Below are 26,650 nucleotides of genomic sequence, written 5' to 3'. Positions count from 1 at the left end.
TTGAGAAAAAATAGCTCTTTAAGGATATCATTTGCATAATCTGAATTATTATTATTTGTTTATTTATTTTTGGTGATGAACTATATAGATGTTGATCTTGTTACTTCAGTATATCTGATTTAATTCTCGTAGGAACTTGAGAAATATTAGCTTTACCTTGTGCTTATTGTGCAGCCCTAGTTTCTGCATGGTAGTTTTTCAGTTTTGTTAGTTTTATGTTTTTTTGATAATTCTGTTAACAAGAAATTTGGTTTCTAGAAAAATATGGTTGTTTTATTTCAGAGATGAATTATGAGCTATGAGGGTACTTATTAATTGGTCTGAATTTCTCGTCTATCGAAACTACAAGTCTAGATAGAGATCTGTTGTGTATTCATTCACATAGTTGGCTTTTGAAAATGATTTTATTGAAAGCGAGGGGATCCCACGCCAGCAATGTCCATCTAAATGCCCACTAGATGGTAACAGGGCAGTTTGTTAATTTATTTATTTTTGGGTGGTTCAGTCTCTTGTCTGTACATGAAATTGAGTAAAATGTGGAGAAAAGTCGAAGATGGCTCAGAATGAAATAGTAGGATTAGCAGGAAAACTTTTTTAAGCGTTAATTGAAAATGGTAGGTTCGATACTAAATGGAACAGCCTAAAGGGCCATCTTCACCAAGGCCCTTGAAATAAGCCTTGTGAAATCCGGTTGGTTTGACTATTTGATCCTAGATGAACCCCCTCGCTCTGTTGTGGCTGTTGACAGCACCCATGGCAGGGACTGTTCAGTTGCCTGCCATTCTAAATGGTTGATGATAGGAGAGGTCAACAAGCCATTAAGGGTGGTGGCTTTTACACCCTTGCCCTTCTGTTGTTGTGGGAGCTCTTCCTGCGAGCTCCTTTCTAACCCTAGACGGGAAGGAAATTTCTTCTTTTATTTTTAAATAAAAATGTTATTATGATGTAGTTATAGTGCAAACCTGATCTGATATAACATCACCAGGTAGGCGATTACATCATTAGTTCAATATTGTTCTGAATCTCTCCAATTAAGAATCTATGATCTCATTGGCGGTTGATCAGGTCAGTTTGCTTAATATTTGGAATTCCTTGTAGTCCTTCCAATTAAGAATCCAGTGGACGTTGTAAGATAACAAAGGTAAAATTGGTTGGAAAAGGCATTTGGACGCGGCCTCAAAGTTTATGCATGACAACAACATTATCCTTTTAAGTAACTTTGATGTTTTGACACATTGGATTCGTCCATACCATGGTGAAAATCTCGTAGTAAACATAAAGATTCGACGATTGGATTTTAAACACTGTGGGGCCTAGACATTTACATGTTTTTAGGTTGTCGCTTCAGCCTCGGGGTCCAAAAAAGCAATATGGAGTTTTCAGTCGTGGTATTACGAGTTTTCATTTATGTTGGATGATAGCATATACGTAGCAAATGGGCAAGAGTCGGAAGGGCTAAAAGGTCAATCCATTGCATTCAGAACTCGGCGAAGATATTTTCTTATTAATTTATCTACTGATTACCGATAAAAATGAGTGAATAAATGGATGAATGAAACGTGTGAAAAATAACTCTTTGAAATTTATGATACGTTATGTGAGAGCTATTTAACATAAAGGTATTAATTAAGAACTTGATCACTTTTTAAACCTCACAAAACTTTTGCACAGGAGGTGAGAATATATTGGGCATGTAGTATTTTTTTTTTGTTTTTTTGAGAAATGTTAATTGGATACCCAGAAGCTTATACCGTTTCCATTTAGGGTTAGTTCACAATGAAGTGAAAAATTGAATTGAAGTGAAATGAATTGTTTCCACTTTAACTCATGTTTGGGTGTTAGTCTAGGCCAGTTTAAGTGGTAGGAAAACAGATTCCAGTGTCATTTTCTAAATAAAGAAGAGAATGAGTAATTTTTTATGATTATAATTGATTATAAATTAAAACAATAATTACGTGACTACAATAAATTATATAAAATTAATAAAAAAATTATTAAATAATATAAGGGAATATAATAAATAAACCTAATGGTTTAATTAATTATAATAATTGGATAATTAAACCAATTAATGATTATAGTTTATTATAAATTAAAACAATAATTATGTGTGACATGAATAAATTATATAAAATTAATAAAAAAATTTAAAAATAACATAAGGGAATATAATAAATAAACCTAATTTTTTAATTAATTATAGCAATTGCATAATTAAACCAATTAATGATTATAGTTTATTATAAATTAATATACTAATTACGTGTGACTAGAATAAATTATTTAAAGTACATAAAACAGTTAAAAATAACATAAATGAATATAATTAATAAATAAATTATTTTGTAATAACATAATATATAGTAGAAAAATACTTAATAAATAAAATTAAAACACGTAACAAAAAGGTATAAAATGACAACAGCGAATATAATTAGAGTAAATTATTTTTAACAATGAGTTTGTGCGTTTAACATTATCAATTTACTAGTTTAGTAGATACGAACGACAAGATACATGTTCAAATGCAATAAAGTACAACCACTAATAATCACTCCACATGCTAGTTGCTATGGCATCTCGAAATTGTACAACTCTAGTGGATTCTAATGCACGACGCATCTGCATTGTTGTTGATAGGTTGCCTTCATCCCCAAGATGATCGCTATCTTCATCCAAATTTTCACCTGCTAATCGGACCTCATCACCTCCTCCACCTACCTCATCATCGGAATCATCATCTTCCAATTCAAACATATCATTGTAATCCTCTTTATGTATATAATTGTATAATATGCAACAAACTATTACAATTTTCATTTGGATCTTATAAGAAAACGGAGGAGCGACTTTCAACGTTTAGAATCGAGCTTTTAAAGCACCAAAAGTTTGTTCAATAGTATTCCTCAAAGATGAGTGCCTTCGGTTGAATAACTCTTTATCATATTTGCATAACCAGCATCGACTAGATAATATTTACTTACAATACAAAATATTTTCCACATAAGATAATTGAAGATAAAATAAAACAAAATTACTACATAAAGATATATTATTTACCTTCAGGTACACAGATTCTATTTTGGCGAGTCAATGCATCCTTCAATACACGGGAATCAGCTGTTGATCCCTCCTATCCAACAAGTACATAAGTGAATTGCATATCAAATGTACATGCTGCCATCACATTTTGGGAAAGATAGCCCTTTCTGTTCCAGAACCTTTGTTGTTCTTCAAGTGGGATGTTTGCTTTGATATGAGTTCCATCAATAGCCCCAATACAATCCTAATTATATCATTTCAATTAATACAAGTAACTCTAAATATTAATCTAAAATTATTCATTAGATGCCAAATGTTGTTACCTTAAAATACGGATTAAACATTGGATTGTTTAAAATCTTCGAGTGAGTCCGATCCGAAGGCCGTTTGATGTAATCAGGCCGAAGTTTGATAATAGCATTCAACACCTTATTAAAATACCTACTTATAGTCCAATTTGATCTATCAAACATCTCTGCTATGACACTATACGCTTGTCCTTGACCAACAGTTGGGAGAAAATATGCAAGTTGTTCTTTCACTGAGATGGTCTTTGTAGGTGATAAAAATCCTTTACTATCAAGTATCTCTGCCATTTTTTTAAACACAATTTGATTCATCTTGTAAACTTTTCAAAATTTAACAGGTGATTTCGCTAATGCCTTTTGCAAATAAATCGGACCACCAATCCCACGAGGATGTAATGCATGTCTATACCTATAGTTGAGATAGTATCTTCCCATTATGTATATAAGACATCAATAAAATTATTCTTGTATTCCTATTTTTGTCTTCCATGGAAACCTGCAAATACAATCACCACAACCACAATGACGACTACAACAATAATTCTTGTTTCTTCCTAAATGTCATAAACACAAAAACATACCCTTATCTTCAATCATAACCTATTTTCAATCACACCTATATAAAACCATCTCCAATCATACACCTACAATATTCATCCACACAATAAGAACACAACAATCATGAAAACCCAAATCTTAACCATAATAATATTCATAATCTATCAATGATATGTCTTATAAAGTCATAATTAAAAAAACATTATTAAACTTCAAAACAATCGTCCCAAAATACATAGTACTTAACTCTATTGACTACATTTCACCAGCACAATATTTAAGCCAATTAAGTCGCTCTTCCACTGGCAGCTTCGTAAACATGTCCTTCTTCATTGGTGTATCTAACAATAGAGGAGCGCGGAACTTCATCTCTACCGACAGGTCCGGGATTTCTGTAAGGGTTTCATACCAATTCTCTCCGACGGTTTTATCATCTTTAGGTTGTAAAGATTGCCATAGGGTGACAATTCTTGTCATTGTATGAACGAACATAATACTATCATCGGTGGCCATTTGCAGTCTCTTTCTACGACGACTTGAAGTTGACGGGTTAGTACTTGGAGACTGATCAGGTGCCGACTCATTTTCTGTAAAGAATGGCGAAGGAGTATCTCTACCTAAATCGACATCCTCGAGCATGTCCAAACGTGAATTTTCTTCCTCATGTTAGACATCATTGCACATGTCTTCGTCATTTTGACTTGGTCTCCCCATGGCTATTGAGTTTCCCACTACCAAAGCCAATTTGTCATAAAGAGGGCAGCCTTGTTGTTTATATTTTTCAACTTCTTTATGCTCCTACAAGGATAAAACATCATTTAGACGACTTGGAATAGAGTTCTAGTAATGCGGAAAACATACAAAATATTTTAAAGTCAATCATAATTTACTGACCTTGATATAGTCTTGCCATACAGAATGACATGCAGTAACTCGATGTGTGGTTGCATCCCAACCGAACCCACTAGTGTCGAGACAGCTTGTTACTGCTTGGTAAGTTTTCTTCCATGATCTTGTTCGATTCTTGAGCTGCTTAACAACTTTTTTATTAGTCGTGTCTTCATTGAACCTATTGTCACAGTCCAAATATACTTCATGCTTCCAAATCCCATTGGGCATCCTGTTCCCCATATTGACTTGCTCAACCAAGAGATCGAGCATTTTGCTGTCATCATCGAAGGTCCAAATGTCATATGATCGAGGAGTTTGTTGTCTTCTTCCAGCCATTTATAATCTAAATCCGAGATGGTCCTCATGGAATTTTTTTTTATCAGACAACCATTACCCGTGGTAGTAACTAGGGACACACACAAACACAACAAACAAATAACAAAATACCATGTGGTGGATATTTATAATACCAAAATCTACTCACCACATGGCAAAAACATTCCATAGCACTTCTAACATATTCAACAATATTTTAAAACATTTCAAAATTAATCTAACTAATTTCATTGCAGATGACTAGAACAATGCAAGAACTAACTCATCAAGTCCAAATTCACCAAACACCCCTGGTAGAGCCCCATATGACTTCGCAGTCACTATGAACCGTACATCGTCATTGATGGGGGTCGGGTTTCGTTGGCTAATGGACACCCATGTAGGCGACTCAACCTTGTTTGAATTGGACCATGTGGTGGATATTTATAACTCCAAAATCTCCTCACCACATGGCAAAAACATTCCATAGCACTTCAAACATATTCAACAACATTCTAAAATATTTCAAAATTAATCAAACTAATTTCATTGTAGATTACTAGAACAATGCAAAAAACTAACTCATCAAGTCCAAATTCACCGAACACCCCTAGTAGAGCCCCATATGACTTCGCAGTCACTACGAACTGTACATCGTCATTGATGGGGGTCGGGTTTCGTTAGTTAATGGATGCCCGTGTAGGCGACTCAGCCTTGTTTGAATTGGACCATGTGGTGGATATTTATAACTCCAAAATCTCCTCACCACATGGCAAAAATATTTCATAACACTTCAAACATATTCAACAACATTCTAAAACATTTCAAAATTATTTGAACTACTTTCATTGTAGATTACTAGAACAATACAAAAACTAACTCATCAAGTCCAAATTCACCGAACACCCTTGGTAGAGCCCCATATGACTTCGTAGGCACTACGAACCGTACATCATCAGCCTTGTTTGAACTGGACTAAACCCCCTAAATCCTATACCCTAACCGAGAAACCTACAAATTAAAATAAACCCTAAACCCTAAACCCTAGTCCTTAAAACCCCTAGACCCAAAGCCTAAACGCTAGTCCTTAAAACCCCTAAAAGTCCCAAACCCTAAACCCTAAAACCCCTAAAAGCCCCAAACCATAAACCCTAGACCTTAAAACCCCTAAAAGCCCCAAACACTAAACCCTAAGAACTTAAAACACTATCACCCCAAAAACCGAGAACCCTATGTTTTTTTTTAAAAAAAACATAAACCCTAATTCCAGACCTAAAAACTAAACCCTAGACCTTAAAACCCTAAAAGTCCCAAACCCCAACACTAATCCCAAAATTAAACCCTATCAAGACAAAATTGAACCATAAATCCCATAAACCCTAACCCTAAATCCCACAATTAGGCCACAATCAAGATAAATTACGCACAGAAATTAAAATTAAATCAAATACAACACTAAATTAGTTGAAAAAAAATTAGGGTTTCGGTTTACCTTCTGAAATTTGGGGAAAACCACCGCCGAATGGGGAAATCTAAGCCCAATCGAAGAAATCCACGCCTAATTGTCGAAAATCGAAGAAGATCGAAGGAAATCGAAGGAAATCGAAGGATATTGAAACCAGAATAGGTTAAATCGAAGGAAATCGGGGGAGGAGGAAAGAGAAGAGCAAGAACGAGAAGGGAGAGGGAGGCCGCGAGTGAGAAGAGAGGGAGGCCGAGAGGGAAAAGAGAGAGGGAGACGAGAGAGGGAAAAGGAAGAGTGAGGCCGAGAGAGAAACGAAGAGGAGATGCGTAGAAGAGAAGAAGAAGATGGGGCGAAAAAAAATCAAGCGATGACGAGAGAAAGTAGAGAAAACAAAGGGAGTAAAGAGAGCGAAGACGAGAGAGGACGAGAGAAAGCAGAGAAAGCAGAGAAAGCAAAAAGTGCAGAGAGAACGAAGACGAGAAGAAGAAGATGGGGCGAAAAAAATCATCTGGAGATGAAGGCCGAGGGAGAGGAAGAGGAGAATAGCGAATGAGGAGAAATTTTTTCTTTCAGGGGGGTGAAGAAAAAATGTAGGAATCAACTTTCCTCCGTTTTTGCCTAAGCAGATGAAAGGGTGTAATCTTACTTCAATTCAAGTCTTTTTACACTAACGCCTTATTTGTGATGACCTAAGTAATGCGGGGGAATTCATTCCACTTCATTGTGGACTAACACCCCCTAGTAATTGGTAACGGACAACGGACAACGGACAACAATGTGGACTTGAATATGAGAAATGTTTAGGCTGAACCAGTGCTTCTGATGGGATTTGGTTCTTCAAAGCATCTTGAATTCCAGCAAGCCAATATATTTCCTTTCTGAAACAGTAAATTTGTTATACCTCTGAAACTCGAAAGTAAATACGCTTGTTTAGTATTATTGTAAACCTAAGCACGTGTACTCGTCAGGAGATTTTTATATTGTCGAAACTATACAGTTCTGGATTAATGATTCGTTCTGATATAGGTTGCAATTTTAATAATATTTATAGTGATTAGATCTGAATTTCTTAAATATTGCATCTGTATGTTTAGTTCACATAGATGAGCTATTTTTCTATTTTTAAACCTCGACAATTATTAGCGATGAAACATCGACCAAAACAATCGTTTGATTCACGTTCAACGAACCTGTCCTTCGTGTGGGTCAAAGCCCCAATATGTTCCAAATCAGATGACCTAACTGGTCAGAAGAAAATCCAAAATCCAAAATCCCATGTGAGACCCAATTACCTCTCCAAATTAGAGCTTGCTGATTTATATAACATGTGTCATACTAGCATTGCCAACGGATCCACACATTTGGGTCATCCAGAGTCAAAAGGATGTCAAGAATAAAAAGTACTTTTAACATATTATCTATTTATTATTTATTAAAAAGAACGAAAAGAGGTTAGGCTACCTAATAACTCAACCAGCCCAATTAGAGGTGTAAAGTAATTTCACTTTTATCTACTCAATTACTCGTTTCAATGTTCTATATAATACGGTAGATAGATAAAATATTAAATACAGGTTACCATAAAACAATCCAGCTAACTGTAATCAAGCTGCATGTCGTTTACCAAAAAAGCAGGCTTGTAGCGTCTACCTATTTGGTGCCAGTTAACAAACAGTCAGGAAGCAACATTCTCTAAGAGAAACTAAGGTACCGTATAACATGCTCTTCGAACAACCAAGTCATGAAACCTCTCACCAGTCTCCCGCTTTTACCCAAGAACAAAGAAATCCTGGAAGAAGATTAATGAAAACCAGTTATTGCCAAATTAAGGAATGCACACAAACCCACATACATTCTACAAGCTTAATTGTCTCACCCTACTCCACATACCAGCATATGCAAATGAATACATATAACTCCAGTACCTATTAAACAAATTTAGGATTTCTGAAAAGCCTCGAAAGACACATCTGTAGGCCTTTTAAGAAAATTTGCCAGGGATTGCAACAAGGACAAAGAGTTGTTTCACACTGCATGTACACTTGAAAAATGCAAAGGATGCCTAGAGTTTCCCGGGATGTCTTTTTGAAACCATTTTATTTGTATAGTATAATATATAAAAAACGTATGTTCCTAACACAAATTTTGTCATTTGTTGTACCTAATGTTCTGCAGAAAATAAAGACCCACTAACCTTGAGAAAGCAGCTTTCTGTGAATACCAAAGTTTCACCTGATTATAGCAATCAGGACACATTAGGGTTGCTGAAGTAGGCAGACTCATACGGAGCTTTGAACAGCTGAAATTGTTGAAACTGATTACTGTTGCCGTGCAAGGCCAAAGGAGGGACATGGGACTCAGCAGTAGGCTGTTCAGCCTGCCAAACATCAGAGCTAGCAAGCAGCAAACCTTGATGGCCTGCATGCATGGCTGGCTGCGCTGAGCTTGTTTGCATAAGCTGGTCCAGGGAAACATGTTGTGAATCAGCCAAGGCCCAGTTATTAGTTGACAGAAGAGAGAGAGCACGCCGAACGTCTGGTGTTGCATCCAAGTTCGAAGCTACCACAGATGCTTCCAGACCTGCAGTTGAAGTAGCATCAGGGCAGAAACGAAAACGCAGATGGTTTTTAAGTTGTAACAGCTGCAATTGATAGGTTGACTTAGTAAAAGCTTCCAATTTGTTTGAACAGATGCAGAATATTTAGCACTCAAAAAATAGTTTACAAGTATAACATGGAAAAACAAACTGATGTAAAGTCATACAGAACAAAAAAAGGCCTGCCTGACATCTGTACCCACTTTCTACACTAATTAAAGAGTTCCTACTATTATTTTTATGTCAGAGACCAATGTAATGTAAAAGCAAAGCAGGTATTGTGAAACTACATCAGCTAATAAATACATGGCACAAGTGACTTTGAAAATGATCATGTTGACAGTGGCTTCAACTCATGGAAGTCAATAAAGGGCAGTAAAGTCAATGGGTAACTGGAGGTAGGTTGGACTGCAATGAAAAAATTCATGGAGCTCAGCAACGGAATCACACATATCTTTGCTTGATTGTTTTTCTCTGTTTTCCTAAGGGAAGTTTCAAACATCTCTTGTTACACCCTTATGTCTAATCAATTTGGCATCTCATAACTGTATATCATAAGATAAAATTTGGTCTTTGAACGTGAAAGATAAAAATTTACAGAAGCAGTTAGATCTTTTTGATAAGCATTTAGATCTAATAATGGAATGGAGAATTCAGCATTTGGCCCAATGACCACAAGGGTTTTCCAGTGAGCACTTCGCATTCAATCTAATTAGGAGGATAGCATTGAGTGCACATGCAAAAGCAATATTTGAAAAAACAAGAAATTATATTAATACCGTCTTTTTATCAGGTAGAGGTCACAATATGTGATTCAAAAATCTTATTTTAGGGCATAAACAATCTATGCAAAAAGACAAAATCACCATTGGGGCAATGTTACGCATAAGAAAAGTGAACTTGCAATTATCATAACTGATGGCCAAGCCAACCGATAAGATCCTAAAAACCATCAGCGTTCACACAAGAAACTGTGCATAACAAAGATACAGGGACAAAGGTCAGAGATTGAACAGTTTAATAATATAGGATGCATGCTAAATGATGGAACTCATAAAATTGCAATACGTGGAGTCCGTGTCAATGACATGTTAATGCATTCATTCTTCAATGTTGCTGAAGCTGGAGGACAGTAGAAAATCTAACCAAAATTCATGTGATAACTCAATTATAAGCATTGTCAAGCAGATATTGCAAGAAAATTGTTATTTCTACAGTATCAAAATAAGGCTTTGAAAAACATATTTTAAGAAAAATAAACATAGCTTAAAAAGAAGATGCAGGACTCAGAAGCATTAGAAAGACTAAGTAGCAGTTAATCCCAGCCAATCAGGATTGTCAGAAATTGTTTAACTCTTTAGCAACAAGTACATGGATTCAACAGACGTCCTATTGGAGGCTTGCAGCAATCTAGAAGACTTGTCAGCAAGTCTCTTGATGAGAGTCAGAATCATATTTGCATGCACGTTTGCTTAGGTTGGAGTATTTAGACAGTCACCTTGTAACAAGATCATGATTTTTGTTCTCCTGTCTCCATGGTTCTTCCTTCACTCTATCGAGGAGCTTTTTTCACTTGTAACTCTGCTTTGTTAGATTTTCTCTCTTATATTGTTTTGATTAATTATTGCCACTTCTCTTAACAAGAAGGTACGAGACGATTCACATAAGAAACATTATGACTGGACTAAGTGGATAGTACTCTCTTGAACCAGGTCTTACTGCTAAGTAGAACCTTGTGCTGGGAGGAAACCTTCGTAACAAACAATTTTGATGGTCTTTTCAGTCAATGGACTCTTCTTCAGAATAGTTAGATGAAACTGGTTTTCAGTTAAAATAGATCCAGCCAAACATTAATGTCCTTCAAAAGCCCCGAGTCAGTGTAAATGAAAAAGCATAGTTAACAATTTAAAAAGTTACAGAAGTTCTTTATGCAGAACTTGTTTGCTCCCAGTTTCTGTATTAAATTCCCCCTTCTCATTGTCTTCAAAAGAAGCTGAAGTTCAAGATGACCTCAGGATAAATAGAGATCAGACATACTACCTTGACCGAGCACTTCAGCGGTGTTGCACTTGAACGGCAAAAGCCTGTCAAAGTCATTGCAAAGGAAAGAAGTGGTGTTTGGCAACTGCTCATCAGGCAAAAGCATCTGCCCCTCAACACCGACTTTTGTGATTCTAGTCTGCAATCCTTTTGTTTGTGCAAGTTTGAAATTACATGTGCCTTCCCATAAATGATCTGCAGTAGACCTCCCATGAAAAAGGCTCCTATTTAATGAAAAATTTATTCCCTGCCTGCTATCTTCTGGACCAATGAGCCAACAGAGACAAAGAAAGAAAAAAAGACAACGTAAACATAAAATAGCATCAAATATTTTAATTAAAACAATCCACAATACAAGAGAAATGCAACTGCCCAAAGATCATATGATGTTGCAAGTACATTATGTCCTAATGAATCATGAGAATGAGAGAGAGAGAGAGAGAGAGAGAGAGAGAGTAGCAGACATCTCAGATTGAAATAGCGGCTGAAGAATTCAAGCTGCATCACTAGGCAGCTGTTCCTTTTTAAGCAAGACCTGTTAGGTTGTAGGCTCAAGTCAAGGTGAAGTTTAACCTGTTAGCCTACTATGGGCTCAGAACATGTTTTATGAAAGTTGAGGGTATATATGTTTAGGTGTACTATTTAGCTACTAAACAAGCTTTGTACCTCTCAACAAATCCATCGGCATTGTATTTCACCGTATACACCCATCTATAACCAACAACTATTGCCCCTGAAGGTAAATTACACAATTGCCAAGTACCTCGATCTACCAATGCCTCCATCTCAACATTCATAGTTTACTTCTACTGGGGAGAAAAAAGAGCTTCCTGCATTGTGGTGGGGACGCCAATATGCCCATTGGGCCCCAGTGGACCCACCAATTATGGTTAAAATTATTTTGTTTTATCTTTCCTGATCTTATTGGATTTGATCAGATAGTGATCTTATCTATTTTGAATTTTAAATTTCAATTCTAATTTTAGTTTATCTTTTTTTATTTTACTAGATTTGATCCAATATTGATCTTATCTATTTTTAGTTATTTAAAGGCTACAACAGGATGTTGAAGGCGGCTTTGATAATGAATTTTTGAAACCTCTCTGTTTTGGGTCTCTCCCTCTCCCTACCCTTTCTTCTTCTTCTTCTTCCCATTATTCCTCTTTCTTCTCTAATCTTCATCTTCTTCTAAATTATTCTTCTCAATTCTCCTATTTCTCATTCCGATATGACATCCGGATACAACATTCTCTCATTTTACATACGATAATTAAATTCATGCCTCGTTACGTTTTCGTCCCACGTCACACTATAGAAGACATAGTGCAAATAGAGATGGACATGGCAAATCAGATAATAGGGATATCATGTACCTTTTCTAATGCTCTTCCTGAGTGGAATAAGAAGGTGTAAATCACTAACCTCAAGATCCTTATACGATTCAAAGTCATGGCCTAGTGTAAGAGAGGAATCTGGAACTTGAGATGAAGCTTTTTTTCTACGCCAATACACTTGCAAAGGTTTCTCAACAATGACACCTCGTGAAGGTCAAATGTAGTCATCAATTAGTATAAAAATAATTATACAGGGCCTGAAGGTACAATAGGAACCAAGGATGTAGAGGTAGACTCCAAGATGGGAACATTCTCAAAAAATGTAACATCTGCATATACAAATGTTTTCCTGGTGGATGGACAAAAAAAATTATATCCTTTCTGTGTTCGAGAATACCCTAAAAGTTCATATCCTTTTGGATCCGCTATCTTTTTTTTTCTTGGCGACAACTGTAGTTTGAATTTTTGGACTGATTGGCAATGTGGCCCCTTGGCCAACTCCTTTTAGACCATCTTGCCGCTCACGACTTGTTGGGACTTAACTATGACAGAAGCATGGGAGAATAGGTCGTGGAGTCTCCATCTAAGAAGGGGACTCTCAGATGACAAAGCCCTTGCTGCATGTGACTTGGTTGTTAGCTTTGACACTCAAGATCCAGTCCCATGTAAGGGATAAGCTGATCTAGCTTCCTGACACCAACGGATACTTCTATGTGGCTTCTGCCTATAGGCATAGGCAGGGCTGGACTTGGCCCTTTGTTCCTCACCCGGCTGTGGTGTCTTGGCGTCTCATGGCCCCCTATAAAATCAAGTTTTTCCACTAGAACGTCTGCCTCAATAAAATCCTCACTACTGACAACCTCTAGAGACGGGGCACTCTGCCACTTGCCCGTTTCGCCCATTATGTAATATGGAAGATGAAACCATGAGTCACCTTCTTCTCCATTGTACCTTTGCCTGACAGATTTGGACTTCCCTCTTCAACAAAGTGGGCCTCCACCTTTGTGTCCCCCAAGACTTAGACAAGATATGTCACTTCTCCTTTGGGATCTGCCTCCAGAAATTGGGTAGACTTCTTCTCTTAGCTTGTACTGCTCTCATCCCTTGATGCATATGGAGAGAGAGAAATAATAGAAGATTCAATGGTAAATACAATACTTTGGACGAGGCCATTTGCTATGCTACCGGTCTCATCTCCACCTGGTTGCACACCAAAAAAGAATTTGATTGCATGAAGAATGTCCCCTTGTGCACTAATTGGCACGCAGCTGCCCACATGTCCACTCCAACTTGTCCCCCCGTGGTCACATGTTGGTAAACTTAATTTTGATGACAACACTCTTGGCAACCCGAGACTGATGGGTTTCAACGGAGTATTTTGGGACTCTGACGATACTCCTCTCACCTCTTACTCTGGACCTCTAGGTATTACTGACTCTACCACTATTGAACTTTCTGCCCTCCACAACCTTCACATTTATCATGACTGTCTCAACATCCCCCTCATCATCGAGGGATACTCCAAGGTGGTGATTGGTTGGTGCTCTTCCCCCTCATCCCCACCTTGGCATCATTGAGACACCTTCCTGGACATTTTAGACATCTCATCCTAGTGCTAACTCTTGTGCTAAACTTGGGACCTCCCTTCAATCTCTCATAGTAATGGAAGGTCTCCCCTAATGCATCTTTGTTTGTTGCAATAAAAACATCACCCTTTCAAAAAAAAAAAAAAAAAACTCGAGGAGAATTAATCCCTGGAAGATCCCAATACTTGTGCAAAACAAACACAACCAAATACACAAGGAGAAGCAAAAAATGGAAGGACTGATGGTAAAAGAGCCTGAATAGGAATTTTACCTTCAAGAACAGATGAAAGCATCCTATTAATAAAAAAACAAGCAGTAAGTACAACATCATCCCAATAGGATTTAGGCACATTCATATGGATCATCATTGTCCTAGCATCTTCAAGCAAATGATGATTCTTACACTCAGCTACTCCATTTTATTGAGTAAAGACACAAAATGTTTGATGAATTATCCCTTGGCTTTGACAAAAAGATGAAAGTTGTGATTCATGAACTCGAGGCCATTATCAGTACGCAAAACATGGAGTGAGGTAACAAACCAATTCTTTATTTCGTTATAAAAAAGTTTGAATACGTCAAAGGCATCACATTTTTCCTTTAAGAAGTAAATCCAAGTGCAACTACTAAAATCATTAATAAATGAAATAAAGTACCTATGACAAAGTTGACTAGTCATAGGATAAGGACCCCAGATGTCAGAGTATACAATCTCGAAAAGATGACTAGACTTGAGGAGAGACTGAAAACGAACTTTAGTGATGTTTGCCCAGTTGACATGACTCATATTAAAAAGAAAGACTGGAAGGAAATTCTAGGAAGACTTGAATCAGTTTTATTGCCAACGGATGACCTAATGGCACGTATCATTGTAGAGGAGAATCTGCTGAGTGTAATGTCTGGATATTATAGTTTGTCTCTCTCATGAGCAGAACCAATCGTTTTCCTCGTCACGAGATCTTGAAATACACAATGAGTAAGATAAAATGTGAGAGAACAATTCATTAGATTTGGCTAACTGACAGAGAGATAATAAATTCAAAGGAAACTTGGGGACAAGTAGTGTTGACTAAGGAGACAAGAATGATGTTGGAGTGACAATACCTACTCCTTGAACTGAAGAAGTAGACCCATCAGCTAGATTGACATGCTTTATATACAAGGACTCTTATAATAAGAAAACAATGACAACATACCTGACATATGCCCGATGGCACCTGAATTAAGAACCCAAGACGGTGACTAGTGTACATGAAAAGCTAATATACCTAAGCTAGCACTGGTAAAAGTAGGAACAAGAATAGGAACATGCGCCACAGATGTAGAAGATGAGGCAATAGAGATTTGAGCCATACATTGTGCAATCTGTTGCTGCTACTGTATCAACTTTTGCATCTCATCTTGAGCTCCCAGTGTAACAGAAGTAGTAGTGTCTGAAGTACCACTCCCGCCATCATGGACAGTGGAGTTAGCCCATGCCGGTTTCCCAAACTTAATCCAACATTTGTCAGAGTAGTGGTTACTCCGTCCTCAGTGAACACATTTTCTTTTTGACTTACAATCACCACGACCTCTACCTTCACCAGATCCCTCTCTACCTCTTCGTCTGCTAGTACCTGGGCGACCTATAGATAAGTCTATGGAGGCTGATATAGTGTCTAAAGTATTAAGAGTCGTAGCTTTCATTATTTTGCCATCTTTACTTGCTTTGGGAACAACTGTCTTCTCAACCCTCATAATTCGATTGAAAGTAGTAGAGAGAGAAAGAATCTCGTCAGAGGCTAATACTTTGGGGTTTTATCCCATCAAATTCAGCACCCAATGCATCAAGAAATTTGGCCACCAGCAACTGATTTTGGTGTTTCCTCAATTCTCTTTCATCCGTAGTAAATGGATGATACACATCGATCTCCTGCCATATACCCAGAAATGCACTGTAATATTCTATGACATTTTATTTCCTCTTTTCAGCCCAAGAAATTAGTGTATAGCTCATAAACTCGAGAAAGTTTACTGTCTTGAGCATACAAAGACTCTAAGGACAGCATGACCTTTGTTGTCTCACAATTCATCACTTGATTGCTCAATGTGGAATAAATGTTATTGACAATCTAGGTCATAACCTGGCAATCCTCTGCTTCCTAGTTATCATTTGTACGGACTAGAGGATCATCTCTAACAAATTTTGTCTTCTTTCTAGCCTTTAGATACATCTTGAAAGATTTAGCCCAATTAAGATAATTAGACTCAATCAGTTTCTCAGATGTAATCACAATTGTGTCCTTTCAATCGTATCTTATATTTTCTCTAGATGGAGTGTATACTTATCCTGAATCAACCATATTGTATATAAAGAGTCACAAAATAACCAAATAACCCTTTGAATTTTTTTTTCAAATATTCCACTAGTGTGGGCCCCACCTTCACTAATGTGCACATTTCAATACTTCAAACCACTACATAAAACTTCAAAATTTCCAAGAGAATAATATAGATTATCCCTCAATTAAGGCTGACATCAGCCTATTAAAGAATGACATAGGCATAGTACCACAGATGGGTGACGTACATCCCAAAAAGTCTTCAAGAGAAATCCACTTAGGGCAATTAAATCATAGGAGATCACTTAGTGATCAACATAAACCAGTAACCCTAAGGTTATGGCAGAGAAAAAGAGGAAAAATTTGAACTTTTACCAACTAGTAACCGAAGAGCTTGATGAATCCTTCTTCCTCTTCAAAACTGATGGAAAACTATAAGAAGATGATCCCAGATGTGATCTATTGCTCTGATACCATGTAAAAACTAGGGTTTAAGGGGTTGGTAGAAGAGAAAAGAGAGAAGAAGAAGAGGAGAGAGAGGAGAGATTTGAGAGAAGCTCCAAAGACGGCTAGTTGTGCGACCCCTAGCTCTATTTAATTAAAACGGTTTGAAAATTTACAAAAATACCCTTACACACTAATGCTTTTTCTCCTTATATCTCCCAATCTATGTATCCTATGTACATGAAAATTAAACCAAAGACATAATTCAATACATAGAACAAGATTACATATAGAAATAACTCCACTGAAGTAGTGAAATAACCAAACTACCCCTGGACATTTTCTAACAAATTAAACAAATTAAATTAGGGTTTGAGCCAAACACATCCCTTCCCTCATAATCTCTTCAATCATAAAGATGATTTTCCCCCCTAAGCTCCTAACTATCAATCCATGTGGGAGGAATTAAATGCTACAGGAGTGAGACAAGAGCATGTGTCAATATCAAGTAGACAAGACAAATATCTATCAATATTAAGCAGCTCCTAAGAATTCAAGACTCCATATGGCGGTTACAAACATTATCACCCTTCAAAGAAAACTAGGGTTCTTGTACGAAGAATGTATAAATTTTTTATAATTTTTGAGGTAGGAGCACAAAGCACAATTCATATCAATACCAGTTATTCTAGGCAAAAGATTTTTTTTTTCTTATGGAGGAGTACAGAACAGGGTTCCTCATTGTAGAGGTTAACAAATATAATGAAGAAAAGCAAAAAATTACCGTAAAAGAAAAGGAGTAAAGCAGAACTGGCAAAAAAAGAAAGAAAAATACCATATAATGATGAAGATAGCCTTGCTGAATTGAAAGATATTGTGTCTGGTTGTGGTCTGCGGCGACGTGCATTATGGTCAGAAAGACGTCTGCGACAGCTCCGCTTTTTCTCATCAAACTCAGATAAATCATGAAACCTTCAAATAAAAGTGAATGTTACATTGACATACTTGAAGCAAATAAAATAAAAAGTAATTGCATTAGCAGATAGCAGTTTTTAGCAAGGAAACATTTCTATGGTTCACAATTGCTACAAGTGTCATTAAAATCCCAAAGACATAAATGTAATCACTTAACTGCACCTAACAAGATGCATGCCTTCCTTTCTCTTTTCTAGGAGTGCATGAGGAGGACAATAAGACAATCTAACTGTAGTTTAAAAAAATTAAAAACCTGTTCCAAAAAGATAAATGCAATTACAGAAAAAAATGCAGAGCCAAAATTTCAACTTCCACAAAATTTTACCTACTACACTGTTGACAAAACCTACGCTCCAGCCCAGCAACAACAACCTTCGGACATTTTGAATGGATTTCACAAACTCGATGCCGGCGATGGTAATCTTTAGCTGCACAGAGGTCAGCACTACAGCCCTCCACCTGGCAGCAGGGGCTCTGCATGCTCTGACACGATGCTTTAGTTTTCTTGACAGAATTAGTGGCAGGTGGGGGAGTCACGGAAACCGACGAATGCTTAGTGGTGTTTCCAACACATACATCTTCAAAGTAAGTCCTCTTGCCAAGCTTTAAACCAATCAGTGGCTCCCCAGGGCAAACTGATGCTACCAGATCAGGAGACGCTCCTGTGTCTTCAACCTGTGCAGAATGTTTCTTGTTGCCAAGATCTTCTGGAAAACCATCAAAAGTTGGGAAATTGAATTCAGATACTTTGCCCACAGGATTTTACGATGAATAGGAAGAGAGTGAGATGGAGCTCTTGGACAAAGAACCATTACCTAATTCTGAACCACAATGACCACCACCACCACCAGATGAATAGCCAGAAGTGCAATCAATACCCCCGTCTCCTTCGATTGCCCAATCTGTCGGTTGTATCTGCTTGGGGATGTCACCAACTTTACCACTGAGGACCACAACATTGTCCCAATCCCACAATGGGGTCTTTGAGTTCCACTCCATTCCAGAAAAGGCGGGATAGAAATTCAAGCAGCAATCTTCACCATCGCTTACAAACAGAGCAGTCTTCACAAGACCTGGAAGGAGCTACAAAGTTGTTAAACCTAAAACCAAGAAAGATGAGATATGGTAGAAGTCTGGCAAGATAATTCAGAAATCAGATGGAATTTCGAGATGAAGCTCCTGAAAGCATAAACCCAAAACCATTTAAAAGGAGGATCAAGATATATATTTTGGTACAAAATGTTCAGTTGATTTACTAAGCAGGTCAATATCTACAAAGGGAGAATATCACTATGACGAGTCAGACTTACCTCCATAACGTTGATAGGGGCATCACATCCAATAGACATATATCATTACCTGCAAAACCCTTCTGTATCTCCTCTCAAAAAGTAAGTTTGCTAGAAGATGTTTGCCTCAGAAGGCTTCTGGGCAGAAGCCGTAGGAAGTGCGAGTCGAACTCGAACAACAAACTGATAAACACTAATGACCACAAGTAGAAGAACCAGGAATGGAAAGCATATCACTCAACCCATTGTATCCTTCATAATTTCAGCCTCCCTCTCCTCCAGTTCGAAATCCGGCATCCAGAAATTGAAAGGACCAGGCAAAATATCTAAAAGCTAACAGTGGCTTTTTCTCCTCCTTGCCATTTCAGCTGAGACAGTGTCCTCAGACAGAGGAAGCGGAAAGCTCTTGACAAGCCTAATGACTCACAGTTTCCAGGCAGCAACCAAATTATACGAACTCCGCCAGATGATGATGCTTTTGCTAGTCATAGCAGTCAAAAAGTTTCTGTATTGATGCATCCAAAACCGTTCCGGCTATAACGACAGTTCCCACTTCTACCGCGCTTCAAAGAAGTTGAGTTCCTTCAACGATACCAGACCATTCTCCATCCCAACCCGTCGACTTGGTCCTGAAAATGTAACGCAAGATAACTGAATTCAGTCCCCTTTTTAGCCCAAAGAATCTCCTTTTAGCCTCTGAAGACACCTTTTATTATAGAAAGTGGCAGCTGCGGAATCACTTCTAACGCTCACAAAGTACCGGAAGCTTCAACAGGTGTTTAGGGTTTCCGAGCTTCTTGAGAGAGGAACTAAATCACCTCAGCGACCTGTTCAATGCTCTCACAAAGGCTCGTTATCAAAAGATGTTTTATTTACCTGATCCTAAACACCTGAAACTCTTTCTTTTACTGTCTTTCTCAGGCATATACGGAAACATAATTGAAGATTCTACTAAAATTACCAACCACTAAGAAACGCATGACCATCCGAGGGACTTTCACCAATGAATGCTATCATTCTTGATCTAAAGCATCAACCAATCGGCTAATCCACGATAGTTGGATTGCTACTATATAAAAGGCAGCACCATCGACAACCGCCATCCCAAATAAGAGGAAGCCTCTTCCTCTTCAAACCAGAAAATTTATAAAAAAATCAAAAACTTCTCTCTTTGTGCAAAATGACACGGACCTTTACCCTGCATAACATCAAACCATAATCAACTGTTTGCCGATCAACTCTAACAACTAATCATCGAATGAAAATGAGAAGGGAATGAAATTTACGATACAGCTGTGCACGAGGACAATGACGCTTGAACTGAACGAGTTTAAAAGGGGACCCACGATTTGAGTTTGTCACAGAAACAGATGTATTTCTTACAGCTGTCTTTGCCAAAGAAGAAACAAAATAAGTCAATGCTAGAATTTCCACAGAAAAAATGGAAAAGTAAAAATTTCTGCGTTCGAAGTTCTCAGCAGATTTACCTGCGTCTACGTGCAATATAAAGACCCTTGCTCGGTGCATTTTCTGTAGGTGCGAAACAAGAAAGAGCAATGGACCAACATGTTCGAGCCTCTTCTTTAGGTCTCTTCACAGATAAATTACAGGCTTTACAGAGACTGAAACCTCGAACGAGTTTCCTTGGGAATTCAACCGGACACAGCTAGGTTAAATGTTTTAGAGAAAATCATCTGCCATCTATAAATTTCCGCCGTAGGAAAAAGAAAATTTCCGCATTGAGAGAATTCCGGGTAAACGGTTCCTAGGGCTTTGAGCTCCCAACTCCCGAGCCGAACTTACGGCCCTGAAAAAGAACGATCAGTGCAGAGCCTTATCTTATCTGTGTGTTTCGAGTGTGACAGGTAGTAACTGACACTAAAGAAAGCCTTTTTTCAACGCGAGGCGGCCGGAACGACATAAAAGAAGCTCGGAGACAATTTATATCACTCCACAAGAGATTGGTTTATCCAAATCAGAGCATCTCTTTTCCTCGATAATTGCAATACTACCCTCAAACCCTGGCAAGTTGGAACCTTGATCCAGAAATCAACCAGACAGACAAAAAAAACAAAAAAAAAAAACAGAATGATCAATTCACTGTCCGTTTTTCCTCCAGTTTCTTATCAATTCTCGATCATTCAATCACTTAGAAACAGGAATTCATCTGGAATGTTCCGATCCCACGAGCTTCCCAATTATCAGCAGAAACAAAAAAGATAAAAATGGTAAGAATTAAGAAAAAAGCAAGGATAACACCTTAATAATCGAAACTGGTAAGAATACGACTCAGCGAGCTCCCGTTTCTCGTAGAGTACCCGGAGAATTGCTTCACCACCCTTGAAATTTTCCGAGAAAACCCATTCCCTTTTCAAATACAAGGTAATGCGGGATCAAAAGATCCCCAGTCTGAGCAATAATTCGCAAAAATTTCAAACTCACGCCATGATCTTAGTGCATAAATAACTTCCGTACTACTCTAATTGATTGTAACCTGTACACATCTTTGCGCTTTGTAAATCTTTAGAACAGATTCACCTTCTCGAATCAACAAACAGTTGACAGTGATGGCACAGGCGGTAATAAATGGGACTGGGAGGGCAGTGGATCAATTTTCCGACGCCGAATCCTGCTTCTCCACACCCAGCGGAAGTGCTGTTTTCCGTTGCACTTCTTTACGGGCGCGACCGGGCGGAACCGCGAAAGGCAATATGGCGGAAAAATGGTCCACGTGCGGCGGTTATTTGCGAAAAAGCCATTTCCGAGATTCTGAAGCCGAGTAAGTGAGGTGGGACATCTTCACGTGAATTGGAGCAGGCACGCAGAAACATCTTGTCGAGGAGCAAAAATAAGGTGGGGCTATACTAATGCGTCTCCACTTTTGTCTGAATTACAAATGCAGCCCACTTATGTAAACGATCTTTCCTCAAGGACCAAGATAACCCATAACTTTAATTTTATGACAATTTTACCCCATTCCTCTTTTTTTAAATAACATCAAATAAATAAAGTAAATTTATTTTGTACCCATTAATTTTATTATCTAAATTGTTTGAATAAAAATAAAGAAAATTTTATAACACTTTGTATATAATATTTATCATAATTACATATATTTATATTTTTTATTTTACTTATCTATTTACCTAGTTTTTAATGAATAATTTGGTAAATAAATAGATAATTAAACACCTTTTACCAGTTTCAAATATACTTAATATTTTAAAAAATTTATATTGTTTTAAAGTTATTCTATTAAATCTTTAATAATTTTATCACGACTATATATATATATATATATATTATATTTTAAAAGTTTTGTTTAATTCTATTTTTCATGTGAACCAAATAATATACTTTCTAACTGTAATTTTGACATATTAAAAGATGTTAATTACCCTTAAATAAGGAATTAGATAAATTGCGTGTGCCTTTGAGACCCCCTTAAAAAAGTGGTGGGGTTGGAGTGTTCACTTTGGACACCCTAATTGAAGTGGAGAATCCCCACCCCTACTAGACATGAAATCTCAGGGTGCCTTTTCATTTTCTCATCAGTTATTATTCCTTTGTTTTGGAAAATAAGACATTATTCTATTCATTAAGAGAGGGGGACCAGTGTGTATTAAATACAACTATATATTTATTAAAGTTATTTTTTAAATAATTTTTATATTTTATTTAGTATTTATTTTATAGTGTCGAAGTCATTTTGATTGTTATAGATGTATAAATCTTAAAGAATTGAGGGTCTATTAAAATTCCAAAATTCTTTTCAAATTTCATTTTTGCCATTTTCTCTGGCTTCATCGTTCACAGCACCGTTCATGGCGGCCGGACTCCGTCATCAACAATGTAAACAATAGAAACTATAAAGCATCAACTGAAGCTCAGACGATTTACGTTAGATGATGCAACAGATTGGGCAACCGGGTTAGCCTTGATAATAAATCAGTAATTTCGAACAGATATATGGCCATTAGCTAACGAGTCAACCACTTGCAGCACGAGGGAGAAAACAAAAGACGACAATCATTACAGATCAAACAAGGATTGCCTGATTCTCCTCGACATGTCTTACGTTAGAGATCTCACTGAAACGAGAATAACCGATTTATGTAAACCAAAGTGTGCAATCCAGAGCTAAGCCTTCTTGTCAGTAATAAACTAAACCCAGAACAGCTGTTCAGAGCTTCAGATCAAGAAAAAACTAAGCCTTCTTGTCAGTAATAAACTAAACCCAGAACAGCTGTTCAGAGCTTCAGATCAAGAAAAACTAAAGACTAAGGTATTGGGTTTCTCGATCAAGCACGAGGAATTCTCTGAACTTCTCAGAAACGACCTCGAAAGGTCAGGAAGATATATCATGGGTCTCCGTTTCCGGCGACTGTGCTTGACAGATATATTAATCTTTTTTAATTGCAAGTTGGTCGATCTTTAGGTGAACAGAATTTTGATTGTTCATTCTGAAGCATATGGAAATGTATAATTTTCTGGAACTGGAAAGTGTTGCATAAACATGTCTTTATTTTCCTCTACGCTACTGTAGCTATCAGCCCAACACGTCCATGGGAGGCGATGATTCAGGTAGGGACCAAGCTCATTACCCAATCAGTGAGGGAGGCTACTGCCACCGTTCTGTGAGTGGTGGCCGAGTCTTTTAACCAAGCTGTCTCTGAGCAGCCTTCTCATGATTTTACCAGAATGAGACTTCGGAATCGTGTCAACAAACTGCACGACTCTGACCCTCTTATATGTGGCTACATTGGAGGCGACGTAGTTCATGATGTCTTCTTCAGTCTCCGTTGCATTTGGGTTCATAACTACGCAGGCTGCAGGGACCTCTCCAGCTTCTTGATCAGGTAATCTGTCGATAACAGGGACAAGGTTCAGGACAACATTCTAGATGATAAAGAAATGGAAGTTTTCCATCATTTAAGTGTTCGACGATGGATTAAGGAAGGAGAAGGACGTACGGGACAACAGCGACGTCGTCAACGGAAGGATGGGTGAGAAGAATGGCTTCTAATTCCGCCGGAGCAACCTGTAAGTAAGAGAGTTTAGGACTTCGTAATGGCGAATGAGCTACTGACATTGACGAAATAAGAAACAAACAAGTAAGGTTTACCTGGAAGCCTTTGTACTTGATCAATTCCTTGATCCTGTCGACGATAAAGATGTCGCCGTCCTCATCAATATAGCCAATGTCTCCAGTATGAAGCCACCCCTCGGGATCGATTGTTCGTTCTGTTTCTTCGTTCTTTCTGTAGTAACCTGCAACCGCGCTGCGCCGAATCAGTTTCAATTGACTAGATAACACTGTCACTCTCTTCGAGGCAGTTTGCAGTGATGGAGTAGAATCGAGGAACTAAAATTACAACAGTTATCTCCATAATTCTGCAGGACCTTTCATAACAGATTGGCTTCTGACACAGACTTCGCCGGGGGTGTTCTTGGGAAGAGATTTTCCAGTCTCCGGATCTACGAATTTAACCTCCAGATTGGGTAGTATGAACCCAACCGAGTTTCTCTTGCTTATCCCATGTTCCCTCTTCGGATCTCCATGTGTGAGAGTGATGCAGCTGTGTTCCGTCAATCCGTACGCCTGAAATCACCATGTCATTGTCGCGCTATAAAAAAAGAGAGAAAATGGAAGGAAGAAACAAATTTCAGAGAGCGTAGAGATCGAGCACCTCTTGGACTTGAACGCCGGGGAACTTTTCCTCAAAAGCGGAGAGGAGCTCCGGCGCGAGAGGCGCGGCGGCAGTCATGACAGCGTTGAGCTTGAGCCTACTCACGTCGAATTCCTGCACGATGGGGTTCTTCACCAAGGCGAGCATGATAGGAGGGACGATGGGAGCGAAGTTGACCTCGTGGGCGATGAGCGCGCTCAAGAACGTACGGAGCTCGAACCTCCCCATCACCACCACCTTCCCTTTGTTCCTGAGGGTGGCGCAGCAGATTCCGACGGTGCCGTAGATGTGGAAGAAGGGCATCAGGCCGAGCGTCGTCACCTGGCTCACTATCTCCTCCTCCACGGCGAACAGCGTCGAACAGAGGTTCGCCACCAGGTTCCTGTGCGTCAGCATCACTCCCTTCGACGCCCCCGTCGTGCCCGAAGAGTACGGTAGCGCGCACAAGTCATCCTGGCTGGCCACCGCGGCCCCACTCGCTTCCTCCGTCGATAGAAGATCGTCCCAGTGCATCGCGCCCTCCACTCGCTCTTCACCGATTACGATGATCGGCAGCTCCGGCCCGAGGCCGCTCACCTGCCAAATTACTTATTTTACTTTTTTTCTTTTTACTGTCGGTAAAATGTAAAAATTGAAAATTGAAGAAGCAGACCTTGCCGTAGACGCAACCGCTGGTGACGATCGCGGCTGCTTCGGCATCCTCCACCTGCTTCCGTATCTCCGACGGATGAGCCAAAGGGTTCGCGCCGGAAAATATCCCCCCGGCGGCCATAATTCCGAGCGCGATCACTGGATACTCGGCGACATTCGGCAGGACAACAACCACGACTCCGCCTTTCTTCAGGCGCACGGTACTTCTCAGCGCATTGGCGAACCTGGCAGTGTCTCTTACGACTTCCCCGTAGGTGAAAGCCTTGCCAGTAACAGGTTCAATTATGGCGACCTTGTCGGCGTACCGGTCGGCGTCTTGGAGGACGAATTCCGGCAAAGTGAGGTTCGGCACCGGGACGGCCGGGTAATGGCTGCGGAAAATGTGGTCTTCTTGCGCCATTGGTGATTATGGAGATTTGAGGAGCATGGCGCAGGTTTTTAAAGTGGAGGGAGAGTGACGATGTGTAAGTTTAGGTTGAGAGTTAAGTAAGAAGGCGGTGTGGGAGAGAAAGTGTGTGACCTCGAGTGGCGTCGATGGGGAAGAAATTAATGGTTTCGAATAAATTAATAAAAATTAGATTTAAGTTGTTGTAGATGGGAGAGAGGTGGAATCTGCTGAGCGGACAAATTGGAGGAAAAGTCTGAGATGAGATAACTACTGTGGAACTGCTGCAGAAGGAGATGGTGAGTGGATGGTTAGAGGAAGGAGGAAGGCTGGTAAGAAAGGAGATGAGTTTCAGACTCTCATGGCTCTTCTTTATCCCAGATACTACTTTAATGGATGTAATCTTTATCTGGCTAACCACCCTCAAGACCTGTTAACTCACAAAAATGAAATTGGGAGAGAAAAATATTTTTTTATTATTAATTTTTCTCTCACAAATGGAATTTGGGGAAAAATCATAATGAATAAAATTATAAAATATTACTATTTTTTTCTTTTTTATTTTCCACGTGTATCTAAACAATAAAAATTATATTTCTCTTTCTGCTTTCTCTCTCATTTTCTATAAGCATCAAAACAAGAAAAAATAAACCTATTTTCTTTCTGTTGTTTTCTCTTTCTGTTTTTTTTTTTCTTTTCTCTCATCTTTATGTGTTCCAAACATAGGCTCAAAGAACAAGCGGAGGAGTCATACAGATCT

General features: G+C 38.5%; 2 protein-coding genes across 2 annotated transcripts; both read right to left on the bottom strand.

Moving 5' to 3' along the window:
* Nucleotides 1-8,174: 8,174 nt before the first annotated feature.
* On the bottom strand, nt 8,175-20,087 carry LOC137937124 (squamosa promoter-binding-like protein 3). The gene is made up of 7 exons (XM_068782186.1): nt 19,186-20,087; nt 18,691-18,948; nt 18,201-18,582; nt 17,736-17,872; nt 11,216-11,476; nt 8,774-9,159; nt 8,175-8,368 (listed from the first exon to the last, which is right to left on the bottom strand). Exons 2-6 carry the CDS (start codon nt 18,872-18,874, stop codon nt 8,825-8,827), a joined length of 1,299 nt encoding a protein of 432 aa, XP_068638287.1. The 5' UTR covers nt 18,875-18,948; nt 19,186-20,087; the 3' UTR covers nt 8,175-8,368; nt 8,774-8,824.
* A 3,579-nt stretch (nt 20,088-23,666) lies between these two features.
* On the bottom strand, nt 23,667-25,905 carry LOC137937319 (4-coumarate--CoA ligase-like 1). The gene is made up of 6 exons (XM_068782389.1): nt 25,507-25,905; nt 24,855-25,430; nt 24,568-24,766; nt 24,290-24,435; nt 24,138-24,205; nt 23,667-24,028 (listed from the first exon to the last, which is right to left on the bottom strand). Exons 1-6 carry the CDS (start codon nt 25,903-25,905, stop codon nt 23,773-23,775), a joined length of 1,644 nt encoding a protein of 547 aa, XP_068638490.1. The 3' UTR covers nt 23,667-23,772.
* Nucleotides 25,906-26,650: the final 745 nt, after the last annotated feature.

Source organism: Aristolochia californica, unplaced genomic scaffold (genome assembly GCF_029961685.1).
Source record: "Aristolochia californica isolate CCGP_79_NKW_82.1479 unplaced genomic scaffold, dmAriCali1.0.hap1 SCAF_7, whole genome shotgun sequence".
Taxonomy (NCBI): Eukaryota; Viridiplantae; Streptophyta; class Magnoliopsida; order Piperales; family Aristolochiaceae; genus Aristolochia; species Aristolochia californica.
This window is presented reverse-complemented; position numbering and strand designations above follow the sequence as displayed.